Source organism: Medicago sativa, chromosome 4 (assembly GCF_051527215.1).
Source record: "Medicago sativa cultivar Bolivia chromosome 4, Bolivia_mono, whole genome shotgun sequence".
NCBI lineage: Eukaryota > Viridiplantae > Streptophyta > Magnoliopsida > Fabales > Fabaceae > Medicago > Medicago sativa.
This window is the reverse complement of record NC_140752.1, coordinates 84106371-84124635: the sequence shown is the minus strand read 5'-3', so window position 1 is coordinate 84124635 and position 18265 is coordinate 84106371. Positions and strand designations below refer to the sequence as shown.

At 33.3% G+C, this 18265-nt stretch overlaps 4 protein-coding genes and 1 non-coding gene across 6 annotated transcripts; 4 read left to right on the top strand and 1 right to left on the bottom strand.

Annotated features, from left to right (window-relative positions):
• Positions 1-816: 816 nt before the first annotated feature.
• Positions 817-3642, top strand: LOC146932913 (uncharacterized). The gene is made up of 8 exons (XM_085704610.1): positions 817-1197; positions 1263-1435; positions 1867-1960; positions 2195-2306; positions 2417-2505; positions 2892-2977; positions 3114-3178; positions 3311-3642. The coding sequence occupies exons 1-8, from the start codon at positions 895-897 to the stop codon at positions 3415-3417; spliced, it is 1029 nt and encodes a 342-aa protein (XP_085560736.1). The 5' UTR covers positions 817-894; the 3' UTR covers positions 3418-3642.
• A 1033-nt stretch (positions 3643-4675) lies between these two features.
• Positions 4676-4747, top strand: TRNAG-UCC (transfer RNA glycine (anticodon UCC)). The gene has a single exon. It is a non-coding gene; the product is annotated as a tRNA-Gly (tRNA).
• Positions 4748-5252: 505 nt separating this feature from the next.
• LOC146932911 (UDP-D-xylose:L-fucose alpha-1,3-D-xylosyltransferase MGP4-like) lies at positions 5253-9583 on the bottom strand. Its single transcript, XM_085704609.1, has 4 exons — positions 8886-9583; positions 7935-8096; positions 6118-6333; positions 5253-5840 (listed from the first exon to the last, which is right to left on the bottom strand). The coding sequence occupies exons 1-4, from the start codon at positions 9369-9371 to the stop codon at positions 5631-5633; spliced, it is 1074 nt and encodes a 357-aa protein (XP_085560735.1). The 5' UTR covers positions 9372-9583; the 3' UTR covers positions 5253-5630.
• A 1909-nt stretch (positions 9584-11492) lies between these two features.
• LOC146932910 (F-box/LRR-repeat protein At3g58900-like) lies at positions 11493-14363 on the top strand. Of its 2 annotated transcripts, none has more exons than XM_085704605.1 (5): positions 11493-11654; positions 11778-12765; positions 12907-13209; positions 13351-13481; positions 13874-14363. In XM_085704605.1, the coding sequence occupies exons 2-5, from the start codon at positions 11809-11811 to the stop codon at positions 13938-13940; spliced, it is 1458 nt and encodes a 485-aa protein (XP_085560731.1). In that variant the 5' UTR covers positions 11493-11654; positions 11778-11808; the 3' UTR covers positions 13941-14363. The 2 variants fall into 2 exon arrangements, with proteins under 2 accessions (XP_085560731.1, XP_085560732.1); XM_085704606.1 differs by having other exon boundaries at positions 13332-13481.
• A 1118-nt stretch (positions 14364-15481) lies between these two features.
• LOC146932909 (polygalacturonase QRT3-like) lies at positions 15482-18179 on the top strand. Its single transcript, XM_085704607.1, has 3 exons — positions 15482-15799; positions 15879-16100; positions 16848-18179. The coding sequence occupies exons 1-3, from the start codon at positions 15629-15631 to the stop codon at positions 17895-17897; spliced, it is 1443 nt and encodes a 480-aa protein (XP_085560733.1). The 5' UTR covers positions 15482-15628; the 3' UTR covers positions 17898-18179.
• Positions 18180-18265: the final 86 nt, after the last annotated feature.

Here is an 18265-nt window from a genome sequence, read left to right as displayed (position 1 = left end):
GTTAATAACTCTCAATTGTGATTCCATTTATACTTCCAAAACGTAATACGAGAGACGTTGAGGAAGAAATTTTGTCCTTTAATTATGAGTTTCTTAACTCTTCCAAAGAGTGTTTAGTAAAAAGTTAGGTTTTTTGTAAGTAAAAAATGAAAAGTAAAAGATAAAGGATAAATTAGCAAAAAAATTATCCTCATTGGCCAAAATATCATGTCCTACAGAATCCACTCACACAGTCCTAGAGCTATGAAGCCCATAAAATGGGTGACGTACCGTATCCCCTGCGTATCCTGCACCGATACCTGCCCGATACTTCCCGATACGTATCGGAAGAGTATCGGATCATTAAATTTTAATTTTTTTAAAAATAATTATCCGATACTTCCAGATACGTATCGGAAGAGTATCAGATAATATAAATTTTATTTTTTTATATTATTTTGATTTATGTTTTTTTCTTTTAAAAAGTAAGAAAAAAACATTATATTAATATAGCACTAACAATGTTCATTTTGGATATAGTATAGCATTGATAGTGTTCTTTTTGGGATAATATTGTATATGTAATTGACTAATCATCACTCTCTTAATCGTCAATATTACTTATATTTATGTTGATATGCTACGGGTCTATGACTGGTTTCTTGTGTTTGTTAATATATTTGCATATTAAAAAAAATTGTAAGATATTGTACATTTAATTATATAATTTTTTTATTAACGTATCCCGGCCGTATCGTATTTGATTTTTGAAAATTTTTCGTATCGGTGCCTTATCGTATCCGTATCGTATCTTGTATCCGGGCTTCATATTCCTATAAAGGATTGATTATACCAACATCAACTCAACTCAACTCAACTGCTTCTCCTAGTTCCCAATCTCCAAGATCCTGTATAATGACAACAACAACAACAACAACAACATCAAATGCTGTTCTCAAGCTTCCAAATTTATCACATAACTTCTCTCATAACACCGTCTATACGGGGTTCCTCGCTCCTAATCTGTCATTGCTTCACTCCAATTTCAGAACCAAACTAAAGTTGCAATCTTTTTCCATTTCTAGACCAACCCATTTCAAGGTTTCACAAAATTCACTCACAACCACTGAAGAATCACTCTCTTCCTTAGCAGAAAATGACTTACTCATTGTGGGTCCCGGTGTTCTTGGTCGCTTGGTAGCTCAAAAATGGCGACAGGTACTCTTTTCATCTTCTTTCTTTTATTTTTATATCTGTTATGATTTATTGGCATATTCATGTAGGAAATTCCGGGTTGTGAAGTTTATGGACAGACAATGACAACTGATCATCACAACGAGTTGATTCAAATGGGTATTAATCCATCTTTGAAATGGACTGAAGCTACTCACAAATTTCCTAATGTCTTGTATTGTGCTCCGCCTTCACGGACCAAAGATTATGCTCATAATGTTAGGTAACAAATCTTAGGATTAATTCCATTATTTTTTTAACCATTTATTAGTAGTTGAAAACCAAAAGGTGTGTAGTAGGAATTTTCTAATGATGTTTCAAGACTTGGTTATTATTATTATGTTTAAGTCTGGTTTTATCTTAATTAATTTTTACCTTTAAAATTGGCACACGAGGAAGTAAATTGCTACAAAGCTTGTTGCGGAAAGGTTGTAGTATAAATTAAAGGTTTTACTTTTTCTTGTAAAAAGATATGTTTTGCTTTTGATTGTTGGCATTTTTTAGTAATATTGAACGATCTAAGGCAATTTAATGTATACTTCTTAGTTAAATATAAATTATGTTACATTGGTGAAAGGAAAATTCGCAGTTGAGTAGTACTAGTGGCTACTTGCTAGTTGCCTTCTTATGAGTTGTGAATTTTCAACAAATCAGGCTAGCTGCATTAAGCTGGAATGGTGAAGGTTCTTTTGTATTTACGTCAAGCAGTGCTCCATATGATTGTAATGATAATGGACCGTGTAATGAGGTGGGTCATACATCCAAATTGTTGTATTATTTTGCTTAATTTGATTTAAATTGAAGAGATGATGATATTCTAGTCTACATTGACTTCTTTTCCAAATGATAGTATAATTCGAATTTCGAAGATTGTTTTAATTTCTTAACTTGTGCAATTGAATTACTTCTATTCCTATGCATCTTGTTCACATTTATTACCTTAAGGGGTCAAATTCGCCTAATTGGATATATTTCATTTTAGGATACTCCAGCTGTGCCAATTGGAAGAAGCCCCAGGGTTGACATCCTTCTAAATGCTGAAAATGTGGTACTCGAGTTTGGCGGTTGTGTTCTAAGATTGGCAGGGCTTTATATATCCTTTATAGGATTCAAATTATTACAATTGATAGAAATTTTTCTTTATCTGAGTGATCATTGCTTTTGTGCTTTTATTATGTTATGGTAACCCTTGACCAATTCCACAAAGCAGATAGAGGTGCACACAATTATTACTTAGAAAAAGGAATTGTTGATAGTCGTCCTGATCACATCCTGAATCTTATACATTATGAGGTCAGAATGGCCTTTCATCTCAAGCTAATTCTTTTATTTACTTCCCCTTGCTTTTCCTATAATTTGTGTTTTATACTGTTTAACTGTCAAAGTTTATTCTTCTGATAAAGATAGCCTGACAAATATGGTGGGAGTGTTAATAATTTTCGATTAAAATATCAGCCCCTGATATTTTCAGGAAATTGGTACATGACAACTAGAATGAGATTATATCCACCAATCGTTTATGATGTTTTATTTGATGCTGAGGCGCATTTTACATCCACTGGGCACTCCTTTTATATTTTTTCCAATACTGTGTTTTCTTTAACATATTTCTATTCATTTATTAATGATGATTATGATGGGGTTAATATGGTGCTCATTTTGATATGCTTTCACACCAGGATGCAGCCTCCCTCTTAGTTGCAATCTTGAAGAAAAAATTCCGTAAACAGATTTTCTTGGGTTGTGATAATCATCCTCTGTCTAGGTTAGGTGCTCTCTCTTTATGTTGTCAAATTGCTATTTATTTTTGCAGTATTTCTATTTAAACTGCAGGTGTCGATTTAACACAATGTTCTGATCTGTTTCTCTGTAAATATCTTACATCGCTCATATTTTTGCAGACAAGAAATGATGGATCTGGTTAATAGGAGTGGTAAATTCAGTAAAAAGTTTGATAAGTTCAATGGTAAGTTTATATTTCTTAGTGAAACATCTTGAACCCATACTGTCATTACTTTATTGTGAGTTGAGTTGATCTTTGTGGTAGAAATATGTCTGATTCTAAGATCATTGTTGCATTTTATCTTTGCTTTTCCAGTGACTGATGGCCCTCTTGGTAAGAGATTAAACAACACAAGAACTCGCCAGGAAGTCGGCTGGGAGCCCAAGTACCCTAGTTTTGCTCATTTTGTCGCGAGCATGTGACAGGTTCCTAGGTGTATCTGTTCCGTTGGCTCTAATTAATGCGGAAGGAAAATAGAGAGATATATTAGGGAATGCTTGATGCAGACAGAAAGTTAATACGCTCCTGAAATCCGAACTGTGTATATTTTCCTATTTCTTCATATTTGGTATTGTGTGCAAGGATGATCGGTTGTTGAATTGTCCTAAAAAGCATTGATTCCAAAGTAATAAAATGGAGTTTTTAAATACTATTTGCTTGAAAATAGTTATTTTAAATGCCACTATCTTTCTATAGTTGAGTTATACATCAAGAATGTAACAGATGTACCTTAGGTTTGAACATGAAGGCACTCCTTTTTATTTTTGAATTTTGTGCGTGATTTGGTTTCTGGTATGCTAACCAACTTGCATGAAATTGAACTCCCTTGATTGATACATGCATGGTGAGAGTTCATTTCTCAGCCTGTATAATATAAACACAATTAATTCATTTGTAGATTCATTCTCCAATCAGTACAATAGGAATCAAAGAACATGGATGCATATAAACCCACTCTGATACTCATATGGCCATAGAGGATTTGTCAACTTCCTAAGGCATTCATTTTGCTAGCATAGTCTCCTTTGTCATTTATTTATGAACATTAGCTATGTGTACACTGTACACAACTCGCCTAAACTTTTGTTTCACTCAACTAAATTTTAGCTCAACTCGCCTAAACTTTTGTTGTTGTTTTTTTGTTAACTCCGAGAGGCAATGCCAACATTATACAAATATAAATGAGAGAACATGGATCGACAATTTTCATCCGTGTTATATTTGTATTCTGCCAAATAACTGATTCAAACCATATAAAAATTTGAGGCATCAATTCTTGCAATTCATTACAAAAATTGTTCGTAAAAAATACAATCACATAAAATTTGATGTTCGTGAAATGACCGACTCCTTTACTGTAATTAAGAGATAGGGATTGCAGTATATACAAAATAATAAATTTCATAAATGGTATGTGCTAGCAACTCTAGTATTATGTCTATGTCATTGGAGTCCTTCCCCCCTCCGTATAAGAGATAATTTTTTTATCCTTTTTTTTTTTTTTAATAAAGTGAGATTTTCTGCTCCTCTATAAAGTGCATACGGTCTATTCTATATTATTTGATACACTGATACGGGAACAAGTATTTCAATCAAAAATATTGGTCTAAGAAAATAGTGAGTGGTGTCTGCTTTATCAATTGGTTATATACCTATGCAGACAGAATCTATCAACAAGATGCGTTTGTAGTCCAACGGTTAGGATAATTGCCTTCCAAGCAATAGACCCGGGTTCGACTCCCGGCAAACGCATTTGCATTTTTTTTAAATGTCGCCCTGTGCATTTTTGGCCTTTATTGGTTTTTTTTAAATTGGTTTCATACTTTCGTTTTTTTTTCTTCTGTTGTTATCATTCTGGCTTTAGATCAACCTTTATTTGCTCTGAACTTTTTTACTTGTCGTTTTCAACATTCAAAGCATTGTTTATTAGTTTGCCAATACAACCCCTTATGTATTTACCTTGAAAAGATAAATAGGTAAAATGAAATAATAAATTGTTAAGAGAACCCCCTTGGGTTGGCCTAGTGGTATTGGCGTGTGCTCCTCCTTGAGGTCTCATTGAAAACACAAATAATTTTCTAAAAAGCAACCAAATGTATTAGTAGCTTTTTCTTGACATGTGTAAATAACGTAAAACAACGACTATGCAGGAACACAAGGAGTACAATGTAGTATCTAATTAGTTTTCAAAAATTAATTGTCACAAATAAAAAAGAGCAACCTCGTGCACTGAAGCTCCCGCATACGTCACAAATAATTTTCATAAATATATGCTGATTGAATATTGGAAACTTTTTTTGAAGCATTTTCTAGAGAAATCGTGTCGATCATCAGGTACAACTCTTAAGAAAATCATCCCTTTTCTTCTCTGGGACCTTAAATATAAATGTATCCGTAACCCATTTCTAACCACCTTTTTTCATCACAAAATTGAAAACCACACACGTTTCTCTTTCCAGCCCATAATTCATCCAATCCAACCATGTGTGTTGATAGCAACAGTTGAAATATCTTCAAAAAGCATCCACCAAGCAAGCAAGGATGAACAATTTGGCAGAAATCATATTCTGAATCCAGATGCTTGAGCCTTGAGGGACCAAATTAAGCTGATGACAAACTTGTAACAATGATCAAGTCATAATCCACCTAAAGGCGACTCCTGTTTATGGTCATCCACCAACCATAGACCATAGTCCCGAAATCGCTTTATCTTCTTTTCAAAACCAACTATATAGTTGTTATGAATAATTACATGCTTTCCTTTAGTTTCCTTAACCCATGTTTTGTTCTTGAAATATAATCCGCCTGTAGGGAATGCTGACTGTGGAAGCAAGTACATGTCAACCTGGAATCGGCAAAATCAAGAAAATGAAGGATTTAAATTGAAGCCCGTAATGGCATGCACTTTGTTCATTCATTTATTAAGAATTCAGAAACAAAATCTCTTATAATTGATCTCCAGCCTATGGTGGCATGCGCAGCGCTACTCCATCAGAAACAAAAATCCTATTTGATCATCAAAATGCTCTAAAAGATAATCTTAAGACGGAGTCTTGTATATTAGTATAATTAGTGTGTGGACGTTATACAAACTACATGGAAAAAAGAAAACTGCAACATACCCCTTTAGCATTCTTCATTAAAGCCCAGTTAAAAGCAGGTTGATCATTAGATTTCTTGGTTCTAGACCATGGCTCAATCTGAAGCTCCTCCATCCACTTTTTCAAAATTAGCTTTGCTCCATCAGTAGGTCGAAGGAAAATCATGCAACTACATATATAAGGCCGTCCTTTTTTTCCAGGTGGTGGTAAATCGTGTGAATGATTCAATGGTTTGATCTGGTCTCACAAAGAAATAGAAAAAAGTTAACTATAAAAGAACTAGAAGAGAATCACAATAGAACTGCAGAAAATATTAAAAGAAAATAAAAATAATTGGAGCCTGATTTACTAGATTGTAATATAATCTTCTTTGTTATCATGTGAATACGTTATAATTATTTTTTTAATGATAGAAAAGAAAATCTATTGGGGTTATAGAATAAAGAGAAATTAGAGTAGTTAACTAGTTATGAGTTATTAGAGAAGTTAGTTAGTTAGTTGAGGTTGTTATAGAGAGTATGTGTATGAATAAAAGAAGTGGAGAACACAAAGGATAGAGATCATCTTAGAATATTGTTATTGTTAATATAGAGTATTTTCTATTGTGAATGGGAAAGCCTTGGAGGAGAGATTCTCTCCCATTCTATCCTATTTCTTAAATAACATGTTCTTTCTTTGAAATTCAAATATTGGGTTCCTAACAATTGGTCCGACCTGCCGAATTCATAAACAACTCATAACTATGTAACTAATTTAATTTCCATTTACTCTATAATCCTAACAAAATCTCGGGCATAGGCCATCTTTGATTCCAAAAAACAAAAAGTCTAAAAGGATCAGGAGGACAAGGAGAAGACTGATATCATTGAACTTCAAAATGCACATAAAGTACTGTCATGGATCTCATGATGCTTTCTCTGCATAGTGGATGCATAGATTCGCATAATGGAGTTTATCTAAATATACAAACCACTGATAGTATTGTTTTGGATTAAAACATTTGACCACAGCAAACATCACATATCTATCTACTCCCTATGTCCCTAATTATAAAACCCTATTTGAAGACAAATTAGTAATATGCATAAAGAGTGCCAAAGGTGCTTATAAATAAGGACTGAGGGAGTATGTGCTAGTTTACAAGTCAACAACATAGACGACGAATAGGACGATAAAGCGAGATCAATCCTCCCAAGTCTTATGTTCGATCTTTTGACCCAACAAAATTGTATGATAAAACAGATATATACTGCATCATACGTTATTACATTACACTTGCTGACACAGAAAACCCAGTATTAATATTTTATAAAGGTTTTCAACCAAGAGAAGTGTTACCAACACATTCTATGACAAACAAATAGAGTGAGTTAGTGAAGCCTATATAAATAAATTTTATCCAATAATAATGTGGATGTAAATCGTGTAGATAACATTTCACTTCCAACTGATAGAACAAATATGAATTCATTAGAAACCTGATACTTTCTTAGAAAGAATAAGGAAAGTCTCCCCTAAATATAGCTACAAACTTACATAACTTTATGGTTTGCTCCTCCCTATCCCAAAGGCCCATAATTTCTCTCAAAATTCCTAAATAACTTTCTTCTCTTCCATTATCTATATACATTGTAATATTGTATGATTGAAACATCCTACCTTTTCTAACTCCGCAGGCTACTAACTAACCAACTGAACTAACTAATATAATATGGTTATCAAACAAAATTATATATAATACACACTGTAAATTTCTAGGATTGATGTATGTAGCTTGGAGTTATAATATAGTAATCGAAATGGACCATAAAAGAAAATGAAATTAAATGAGTACTTACTGCAGTCATATCATCTGTAAAATACACATCATGGTTCCCTTGCAGGTAAGGAAACGGATCACCTAACCAAACCATGTCAACATCATTGTACATTACGCTGTATCCAAGCTCCAAAATCTTCAGAAGATGGCTTGGCCTCCTTGCTGTGAAGTTGAAGAAACCCTATACAGTAAAATAAACAAGCATAGATTCTAAAACTCAGCACCACATAAGGGAATGAAATGGATCCAATAATTAAAAATACCACATCAAAGATAATGCTAGAGGTACATATCAGATAATCTCCAAAAAATAACACCCGGGATGACAAAGTGTGTTACATATCCAAGATAATAACAATAGTTCAAGACACACACACACCAGATAGTTAAATCACATTATGAAGTCACGAGCCTATAATCAAATCACAGTCATGGTAATCAAATCAAGAACGGAACGAATTATTTTCTAAATCATGAATCGGACCATATGAATAATGAGACATTACTGGTAAAAAAAACAACATATTTAAGTAAAAACAAGTGACATAGCAAAATTATAATTTGATATATCATACATGGACCTCAAAATAATTCAAGATTTCAGTCTTACATAAAACGACAAAATAAAAGTAGTCGGCTATGTAAAGTTGATAAAAAATTGTAGCTAACCACACTAAGTTTAGGTAGTGATTCATTAGAATGAATTGGGATTCATTGTCAAAAATAGACACGCACTAGAGATTCATACCGATTGAGTTTAATTATGTATTGAATCTTAAATACAACTGGCATGTATGGTAAGATACTGATAACTATGGCCACATTAAGCAAGAACAAGTAAGCAATGTGACTAAAAAACTAGATATTCACCAAACAACAACAACAAAAACAATACCAATCATTAAAGACTGCAAAAACATGACAATGCTCAATGCAATAAAATGAGAGGATTTGCAGTGAGTGAACAGACCTGAGAACCGAACTTATGAGAAGCTTCAAGATCAAGCACAGGAGGAATAAGAACAGCATGACCAGGCCAAAGCTGATTAACTTTATAAAGTGAAGGATAATCTTCAGCAATAACAAGAACCATATCTTGACGCTTGTGCATAGCAATACTAATCAACCAGTTATTAAGAAAAGGTAAGTAAGGTTGGCTAACAATACAAACAATCACAGTCCCATTTTTAGCCACAAAGGTGAGTGCTTGATCCAATGTATAGTGACCCCATTTGGAAATTTCAGGGTTTGAAGTAAAAAAGAGTTTTTGAGGCATTCCTACCCAAGGGGAGAAAACACCGAGTACTATAATGAGGGATAATAGTGAAAGGAGAATTGCTGGGCTGAAAATTGAGAGGGGTTTTTTGGGATTTGTTGAAGAAGGTTGTGAAGTTGGAAATGGGTTTGAAAATTGGAATGGGTTGTGGAGTGATCTTTGGTGTAGAAACCCTGACATTTTGGAATGTTGGGGATTGAGATCTAGTGATGAAGATGAAACGGAACAGGATTTGAATTTTGATGTGAATTTTAGGGATTTGAGAATTGGGAATTCAGATTAGGGAAGTGGGTGGTTTGGTTTTCCCGGGAGGGAATAACGGTGATGCTCCGGTGCGAAGAAGCGATGGAATGTTCGTTTTTGGTAGCTTAGAGACGACGACGTTTTGCTCTCAAAGGGGAAAAGTAAAAGTGAGTTAATTTAAACCATCAGATTGATCGAAGGGTTGTAAATTTATATATTTCATTGTTAATTTCATGATTTAGAATATAAAAAAAAATAGATACTCCCTCCGCTTCAAAATGAGTGTCGCTTTAGCCAAAAAAATTTGTTTCAAAATGAATGTCGCTTTCAGTTTCCAATGCAATAATAACTTTTTCTTTTCAATTGTACCCTCCAATTAATACTCTGCACACAACTTCCAAAGTATTACTTTTAAAACTGACCAATAGTTAACAAGGATAATTTGGTAAAATAACCATTCTCTTTCTTTTAATCATTGCATTTCTTAATATGTGTGTAAACACCTAAAACGACACTCATTTTGAAACGGAGGGAGTAATGTTTTTTTGAAGGAAAAAAAAAATAGATAATTTTTGATAGGTACATTTTATGAGATTTAATTTAGTAATTTTTTTCCAACTCTCTTGGATGGCGAAGTACAACATGTGAATAAAATAATCATTTTCGGATATGAGGATGTTGTGTTAGATGTGTGATAAGATTAAATAAAATAAGATAAACCATGATAATATTAGAGAGAGTTAAGGTAAACAAATAGTAAAAAAGATGGTGGAAAACATGTTTTAAGTGATTTAGACATGGAGAGAAAAGTGATCAGGTAAAGAATAATCAGATTACTAGAGGCAGGGGAAGATGTTGCAAAACTATGAGAGAAACCACTACGAACTATGTTTGGTAAAAAATAGTGAGCAGATGATAAGCTAGTTTATAACATATGGACTTATCGCAGATAATTGGTAAGTTACCTTATATAACTGATATCGGATAAACTATCTGATTGAATTTGTAGTGTTTGATAAAATTAACAGTTGAACTAACTTATAAATATGAAATAACATAAAAAAATCATATTTATTTTTTTTGAATTAATAACTAATATTTAATTTTTTCGAATTAATATTTCAGCAATGAAATTGAGATAAATAATGATAAGCTATAAGTTACTTAAATTAATTTATAAAAATTGTTATAAACTAGTAAAAATAACTTATAAGCTTGTGAGAAATTGACAATTATTAAACATATCTTTTTTAATTAACTTATAAAGAAGTGTAGATTTTAAACATCAAAAAAGGAGATACGCTACAAACGAATAACATGACAAACGAACTCTAATTGTACAATGTTTGATTTGTAAAACTGTTTTTAAAACATAACAAATTGAACGCAAGAGACAAAACAAAAAACTATACTCCCTCCGTCCCGCAATATTTGACCTACTTGGCCATTTCACACAGATTAAGAAAAGTGCAAAGATGAAAGAAAGAGAATGATATTTTTACTAAATTGCCCTTATTATTATTTTTAAACCTTCACTTTTTTAAGTAATGATTATTTTCTTTGTTCCACTCCAAATTTTTACATCGAGACCACAAAAAGTATCTATAAGGGGTAAACTTGTCAAATTAAGCTTAAAAACTTGAGAAAGTCAAGTATTGTGGGACAATTTGTTTTCCCAAATACGTCAAGTATTGCGGGACGGAGGGAGTAATTCTCTTATCCTCACCAAACACACAACACAACTTTTTGTTCATATATGCAAGTTATTTAAATATCAAAATAGCATTTCCTCGAACAAAAATCGCATAAGATAAGTATTATTCTTTTTTTGGTTACATAAGATAAATACTCCCTCCGGTCCTATTTACAAGAAACAATTTACTTTTTAGATACATTGAATAATTTATGCATCTAGACTAAAATCTAAACTAAATACATAATTTATCTAATGTATCCAAAAAGTCAACTGTTTTTTGTAAAAAGGACCGGAGGGAGTATTATTCAATATCATAAAATTTGAAAGAAAAAAAAAAAAAGACGACTCTCGTGTACCAAAAACAAAATTGAGTCTCTCGATGTTGCAAATTTGGAATGGCGCCAAATTTTCCCTCGGTTAAGATTAAACAAAGCGAACCCTAGAAATCAAATCATAGATTCACACGTTTCAATCCATTCTGTGTACAAGTCCTTGAAGTACCCGAAGTCACACTGAACAATAAGGTATTTCTCGAACCCTAGCTTTTTCTTCCAAATTGTTTCTCGTTGCAATCAAACACGCCTTTGATTATGCTTGAAATTTCACTCTAGAATTACTCATTTTCTCCTTGTTCTATCACATTGCAGAATATTATTCCATTTTGTTCTTCCTTTTTCAATGTTTAACAGAGATGAAGCGAGGGGTATGGATGATTTTCTCGAAGAGAGCAGGATTCGACAAAAGTCGAAGAAAAGAAGGATCTGTAAAGTTGAAATTGCAGAAAATGAAGACAGGTTCAGTGACTTACCCGACGGCATTCTCCTTTACATTTTATCTTTGTTGAATACCAAACATGCTGTTCGAACTTGTGTTTTGTCCAAGAGATGGATACATCTCTGGAAACGTATTCCATCTCTTACATTGCATTCTTCAAGATTTTCCACTGTTAAACAATTCGCACGTGATACCTCAACTGCACTACACGCACTTGATCTTGACCGTCATGGTGATATTGAGCCTCAACTTCTTAAGAAGATTTTAAACTATGTTTCTTCCCATAATGCCCACATCCAGGAATTAGGAATCTCTGTCGGTGGTGATAGTTCTCTTATTATGAGCTGCGTTTCTTCTTGTCATGCTCTTACATCTCTTATGCTTTCAGTTTACCCCAGAGGCAATGTTGATAGTGATGCTGGAACATTATTTCCAAAATCTTTGAATTTGCCCGCATTAACCACCTTAGATCTAACAAATTTCGTCTTTTGTGGTGGTGGAAACGGTTGTGCTGAGCCCTTTTTAGCCTTTAAAAGGTTAAATAGCTTGGCCCTTCATGATTGCAAGGTTAGTGATGCACAAATCCTCAGCATATCAAGTGAGACACTTGTCAATTTAGCTTTGCACAATAATTCATCCGAATTTGACAAAATTGAGCTATCTACTCCAAGTCTGTGTACCTTTACTTTCAACGGTAGTCCTGATCAGATAATATGTGGGTGCGGTCTTTCTTCTGTTAAACAAGCAAATATCAAGTTAATACACTTTGGAGCTTTAGCGAAGGATGCTTTGGTTCTATTCAGCTGGCTGCTAGACCTTTTCAATATAGAATCATTGGCAGTCACTTCAACTACGCTTCAGGTACCATGTCATGTTTTCCAGCTTTATTTTTACTTTCTTCTTGAGATTTTTTATTATTTTTTTTTATTTTTATATTTTTAGAAGATTGTTAAAATTCAATTGATTGCATAAAACTGATCTTAATTTGCCCTCATTGCTTAGATTCTCTCCTTAGTACCTGATTTATTGGAGGTTAAGCTCTCTTCTTTCTGTAACTTGAAGTCATTGCAAGTAGAACTGATACCACTTGATTACGGGGATTTATTTATATTAATGGAAAATGCCATGTTGAAGAAAGCTGCTGCCAAGTCACGTAAAGAAGCTGCTAAGTTAAGAAAGGCATTTAAAGCAGGTTTGGAACCACCTGCCATACCTGATGGAATAGTTGACTTCTTGTGTCAAAACTCACTGTTGGCGGAAGTTAACATCTTAAGTGATTACCCGGGCTGTTTTAATCTTAAGCAGGTAGTTATTTAAAAACCACAAGGGAGTTGAGTGTGGTAATTTTGTATTTTAAGAATCTGAGCTTAGATAATTATAAATGAAGCAACCATAAGAAGATTTTGTGATTGATTGTTACTAAACAGATTGAAGAATCTATAACAGGTGCGAAGATTATCAACTATCATTTGCAATCTGCCTTGCCTGCCTCCTCCTCCGCCACACTTGATTCTGATGCAGAGTCTGCTTCGGCCTCTGCTGCTCCTCCCGATCTTCATGTCTGTCGCGCTGATAAGGTAACGTTCCTTACATGCATTTTGATGGATCCCCTTTGAGCTTCTGTTACTAAATTGTTGGGTGGCATTTGTTATTTTCGTGGGAAGATTTACATTTTTGTGATAATTCAGAATGAGATAGCATATTAGATAATTGCAGGAACCCTTGTCTGTAATTTACTCAAGTAGAAATTGTTCAAGAATGACGACATAGGCATTTATATTTAAATCAGTTATTGTTTGCTTTGCTTCATGTAGTTGTTTGATTCATATAGTCGACCACACTTAGTGGGATAAGGCCTGGTTGATGTTGTATTGTTTGTTTTGCTTTTTATACCTGTTGTAAAAAAAAAAAAAAATCATATGATTGATTGCACAGTGACGATTGATAGTGTTACTTTTTCTGCATTTAGGATGATAAATCATCAAATGAAGCTAAGGTGGAGAAGCACTAACCTAACACCAACTCTCCACTTCTAGATAATGAGCAGTGAAGAGTTCTCATATCGCCTTACAAGTACAATGTCCTCTCTTTTAAGATATCAGATGATTGTCTGGAAAAAATCAGGTTGTCTGACTTTACTGATTTGTGTTGTTTGATTTGACAAACATTTGGTTTAGCTTGTCTCCAATTTTTAAAGCTAAATTGTAATATGGTCGCTTAGCGAATCACAGACACAGAGTATGCGTTGGATGCTAAATTCAAATTGTAGTGTGCAAATGGTATACTCTGCCTATTGTATGTGTGCCTGTCTCTATGTGAACTAGTTTCTTTTGTTTTTGAGAGCCTTCATTAATCATTTAGTTGCTACTGGATATTGTTACTTCAAGGTTTTTTCTGTAATATAACTTGTACTGAAGAGTTCATTGCGAGTTGAAGAAGGATAGTTGAAATGATGAAAATTGTTGAGTTATTTGACCATCACAGACACATTAGTATATCACGCTTAAAAATAATACCTCCGTCCTAATACAAATTACTATTCCCTCCGTTTCAAAATACATGTCCAATTTTTGCAATGTGCACTATTCACTTGACTTACTTTGACCATACTTTTTAACTAATGTATAAATACAAATATTAGCATGTAAGATGTTGTTTGATTTGTCTCGACAAATATTTTCAAAATATTAAATTTTTATAATTTTTTACTTTAGATAATTAAAGATATTAACGGTTAAAATTATGCATTGACATATGTAAAGTGGTTGACTTGGACATGTATTTTGAAACGGAGGGAGTATTTCTCAAGAATGGTTTCCAATATAATGAGGATTATAAAGTAAGAGGACACGTGGTTAAAAATAAAAACACGACATAATCCCTAACACTGTTTTTTTACTTACACTCTTTAATTTGTTAAAATTCTAATTCGTCCCGCTAAATGCTTCAATAAGACTCATTTAAATTCAATCAATTAAGAAATTTTTTGTTAGAGAATGCATAAATAGTAACACTCTTCAATCTTTTTTTAAAAAAACAGTCTTCAATATTACCACCATCATTATTACAAGAAACAATTGGCTTTTTAGATTTTTGTGTAAGTAATATATCTAGTCTGTATTTATAACGAAGTACATTAATTATTGAATAAACTTAAAAAGTCAATTGTTTTTTATACTAAAGACCGGAGATGGTACAAAAATAAAATGATGAACACAGTGGTACCTATAAAATTTGGTTATAAAATCCTCATCACTCGATTATTCAATAATTTATCATATTTTTATATTAATAATAAAATAAATTTTTTTTTAAAATAAAATTTGCTTAAAAAAACTTCAGAATATTTAAGAATTTACCATATTAAAAAGTACTAGGTGAAACACCAAGTCCCAAAGAGCGTACTAACCGGTCCAAGCCTATAAATGACCACAACAACTTTTTTTTTTTTTGAAGGACCACAACAACTTTTGCTTTGTTGTCCTTGTGTCATCTTTACAAGTGAGGTAAGTGAGGCCCCACACCCACTGTAGAATTCAATTCAATGTCCTTAAAAGCATAACACATGCACTTTTTCTATAGCTTCACGCCTTCACCTTCACTTCAAGTCCTTCAATCCAGATAAAAAAGATGATACAGTTGTAAACGTAGTAACCATCATACACTCATTTTGTTCTATGAGAGCCATTAAAAATCTGTTTCAATATTTTTTGTGTGTTAAAGTATGAAATTCTCAGTGGTGTATTTTGTTTTATTATTGGTATTGTTAGTAGAAGCAGCTACATATTCTACATTTTTCACCAGAGAACAAAAGCTATCAGAATTCAAGCATAAACTTGAGCAACAATTAGCTAGTCCTTTGGCATCACCACCTGCTTCTTCACAAACAAAGATGGTAAGTGATTAAGCTACGTGCATTGAATTATTGATTATTTTTCAACCGATTTTTAACAATGTACAATGTGCATTATTAGAGTAACAGGGTATTGTACCCGAGTGAATATGGTGCAGACCCAACAGGATCAGAAGAGAGTAGTGATGCCATTTTGAAAGCAGTGGAGGATGCATTTAAGTTGCAAAAGGGTCTTGAATTGGTAGCAGGGGTGAATGATTTGGGAGGTGTTATTATTGATTTGCAAGGTGGAGACTACAAAATCAGTAAACCAATTACTTTACTCCCAGGTGGCAATATTGTGGTGAGTAGTAACATCTTTTTCTGCCATTTATTTTGTAGCATGTGGAAGAAATGCAAATTTGAAAGTTTGTTTTAACATAACAATTCAATTATGTTAGTGGTATAATGCTATTGTATTATATACCAATCAAATCTTAAATGAAATATGGTTGAGGAAAGAACAAATAATTAATATTAATAGTTTAAACATATCCCCTCATATCTTTTTAATATAAAGAGACCTATGATAAAATTCAAAACCAGCAAACTAACTTAAAACGATATCAAATTTTATTGCCGACAATTATTGGTCCAAGACTCCAGGTGTTAGAAACCTGAGTACATTTTTCTTCTTCTCCATTTTACTGTTTTTTCAGAAAACACAAGGTGGTGTCCTTTTTAGGCTAGGCTTACACGAGTTAACATGCAGACCATGACACGTGTTTGTCTGTTTATGACTTTTCTCTTTACAAAAAGTTCATATGAGTATTCTTTTAGGCAAAATATGTGCTTTCAGACAGGTCTTTAAATATTTTTGTTCAAAATCAAGAGCAAGATTCGTTAGGATTCTTCCAATAAATTTGGCACTTAACACTGCCAAAGGATAATTGAACTAAATGCAGTAAAAAACATTTGGAGGATCCAAGTTACTAGTTAGTTTTCTACTCAACTCAAGTAAACAAAATAATTTTCCACCCATAAACAAGTTAGTTCATCTTAACATGTATTTTCTTTGCATCTTAACTTTATGAGAAGTATGACTGAATAGGTAAAAGGAGGAACCTTGAGAGCATCTGATACTTTTCCTGGTGACCGACATCTAGTTGAGATGTGGTCATCAAATTCCAAGAAACTTCAGACAAAAGAATATATGCAAGGTGGTAACTTCAGTGGAATTTATGCACAAAACAATGGAATATACTATGAAGACGTAACTTTCAGGGACATCCTCTTCGATTCAAACTACAGAGGAGGAGGAATTTTCATCGTTGATTCCGCTAGAACTCGGATCAACAACTGCTTCTTCCTGCATTTCACCACAGAAGGTATTCTGGTACAGCAAGGACATGAGACATTCATATCAAGTTGTTTTCTTGGACAACACTCAACAGTTGGTGGTGACCATGGTGAGAAGGACTATTCTGGGGTCGCTATTGATCTTGCTAGTAACGACAATGCAGTCACTGATGTGGCGATTTTCTCGGCAGCCACTGGTATTGTGCTAAGAGGTCAAGCTAACATTCTATCAGGGGTGCATTGTTATAACAAAGCAGCAGGATTCGGTGGTATAGGTATCTTAGTGAAATTGGCAGGAAATTCTTTAACTAGAATTGACAACTGTTATATGGATTATACTGGTATAGTAACGGAAGACCCTGTTCAAGTTCATGTCACTAATTGTCTATTTCTTGGGGATGCTAATATTTTAATAAAGGCTGTTAAAGGTCAAATTTTGGGTTTGAACATAGTGGATAATATGTTCAGTGGTGATCCTAATAAGAAGGTTCCAATTGTAAATCTAGATGGTCAATTTAGTAATGTTGATCAAGTGGTGATTGATAGAAACAATGTGAATGGTATGGGCTTGAGATCAACAGCTGGGAAGTTAACTGTGAGTGGTAATGGCACAAAATGGGAAGCTGATTTTTCATCAGTTTTGGTATTTCCTAATCGGATTAGTCATGTTCGATATTCCTTTTATGCTCAAGGGGAGCCAAAATTTGTAGCACATTCTGTGACCAATGTGTCTGATAATGTTGTAGTTGTGGAGAGTGAGAAAGAAGCTAAAGGTTTGGTCTACTTCAGTGTTGAACAATAAGAAAGAAGCAAGGGGGTATCTGTGTTCATTAATGTATTAAAAAGTTCTTTTAAAATAATATTGTTTCACTAGTATAAGCTTATTGCTGCAGAAATTGAATTTCTGCGAAAATTGAATTTCTGATAAATTGCAAGTATTTGAGCAACTTTATTAGCTTTATGTAGGAAGTATGAACACCGAACCTGTAATCACAAAAAAAAGCTGTTGTGTTTATCATACAAAACACAACAGCCAATGATAAACTATATAAATTCAAATCCTACTTGATGACTTGACTTACAATTTTTTTAGTGTATCTCTCATGATTAAGGTACTATCTTAAACTTGATCTATTCTACCTGGAACTATAGTTTTCTCCAATTCATCTC

Bases quoted from the DNA above. Each gene is read 5' to 3' on its own strand.
- LOC146932913 (XM_085704610.1), top strand. From the start codon at position 895: ATGACAACAACAACAACAACAACAACATCAAATGCTGTTCTCAAGCTT. The intron at 1,961-2,194 runs GTGGGTCATACA...ATTTCATTTTAG, and splicing joins ATAATGGACCGTGTAATGAG to GATACTCCAGCTGTGCCAAT. The intron at 2,978-3,113 runs GTTAGGTGCTCT...ATATTTTTGCAG, and splicing joins GATAATCATCCTCTGTCTAG to ACAAGAAATGATGGATCTGG.
- LOC146932911 (XM_085704609.1), bottom strand. From the start codon at position 9,371: ATGTCAGGGTTTCTACACCAAAGATCACTCCACAACCCATTCCAATTT. The intron at 8,097-8,885 runs GTCTGTTCACTC...TTTACTGTATAG, and splicing joins CTCATAAGTTCGGTTCTCAG to GGTTTCTTCAACTTCACAGC. The intron at 6,334-7,934 runs GTAAGTACTCAT...TTGTGAGACCAG, and splicing joins TTACAGATGATATGACTGCA to ATCAAACCATTGAATCATTC.
- LOC146932910 (XM_085704605.1), top strand. From the start codon at position 11,809: ATGTTTAACAGAGATGAAGCGAGGGGTATGGATGATTTTCTCGAAGAG. The intron at 12,766-12,906 runs GTACCATGTCAT...CTCATTGCTTAG, and splicing joins TCACTTCAACTACGCTTCAG to ATTCTCTCCTTAGTACCTGA. The intron at 13,482-13,873 runs GTAACGTTCCTT...TTCTGCATTTAG, and splicing joins ATGTCTGTCGCGCTGATAAG to GATGATAAATCATCAAATGA.
- LOC146932909 (XM_085704607.1), top strand. From the start codon at position 15,629: ATGAAATTCTCAGTGGTGTATTTTGTTTTATTATTGGTATTGTTAGTA. The intron at 15,800-15,878 runs GTAAGTGATTAA...GTGCATTATTAG, and splicing joins CTTCTTCACAAACAAAGATG to AGTAACAGGGTATTGTACCC. The intron at 16,101-16,847 runs GTGAGTAGTAAC...ATGACTGAATAG, and splicing joins TCCCAGGTGGCAATATTGTG to GTAAAAGGAGGAACCTTGAG.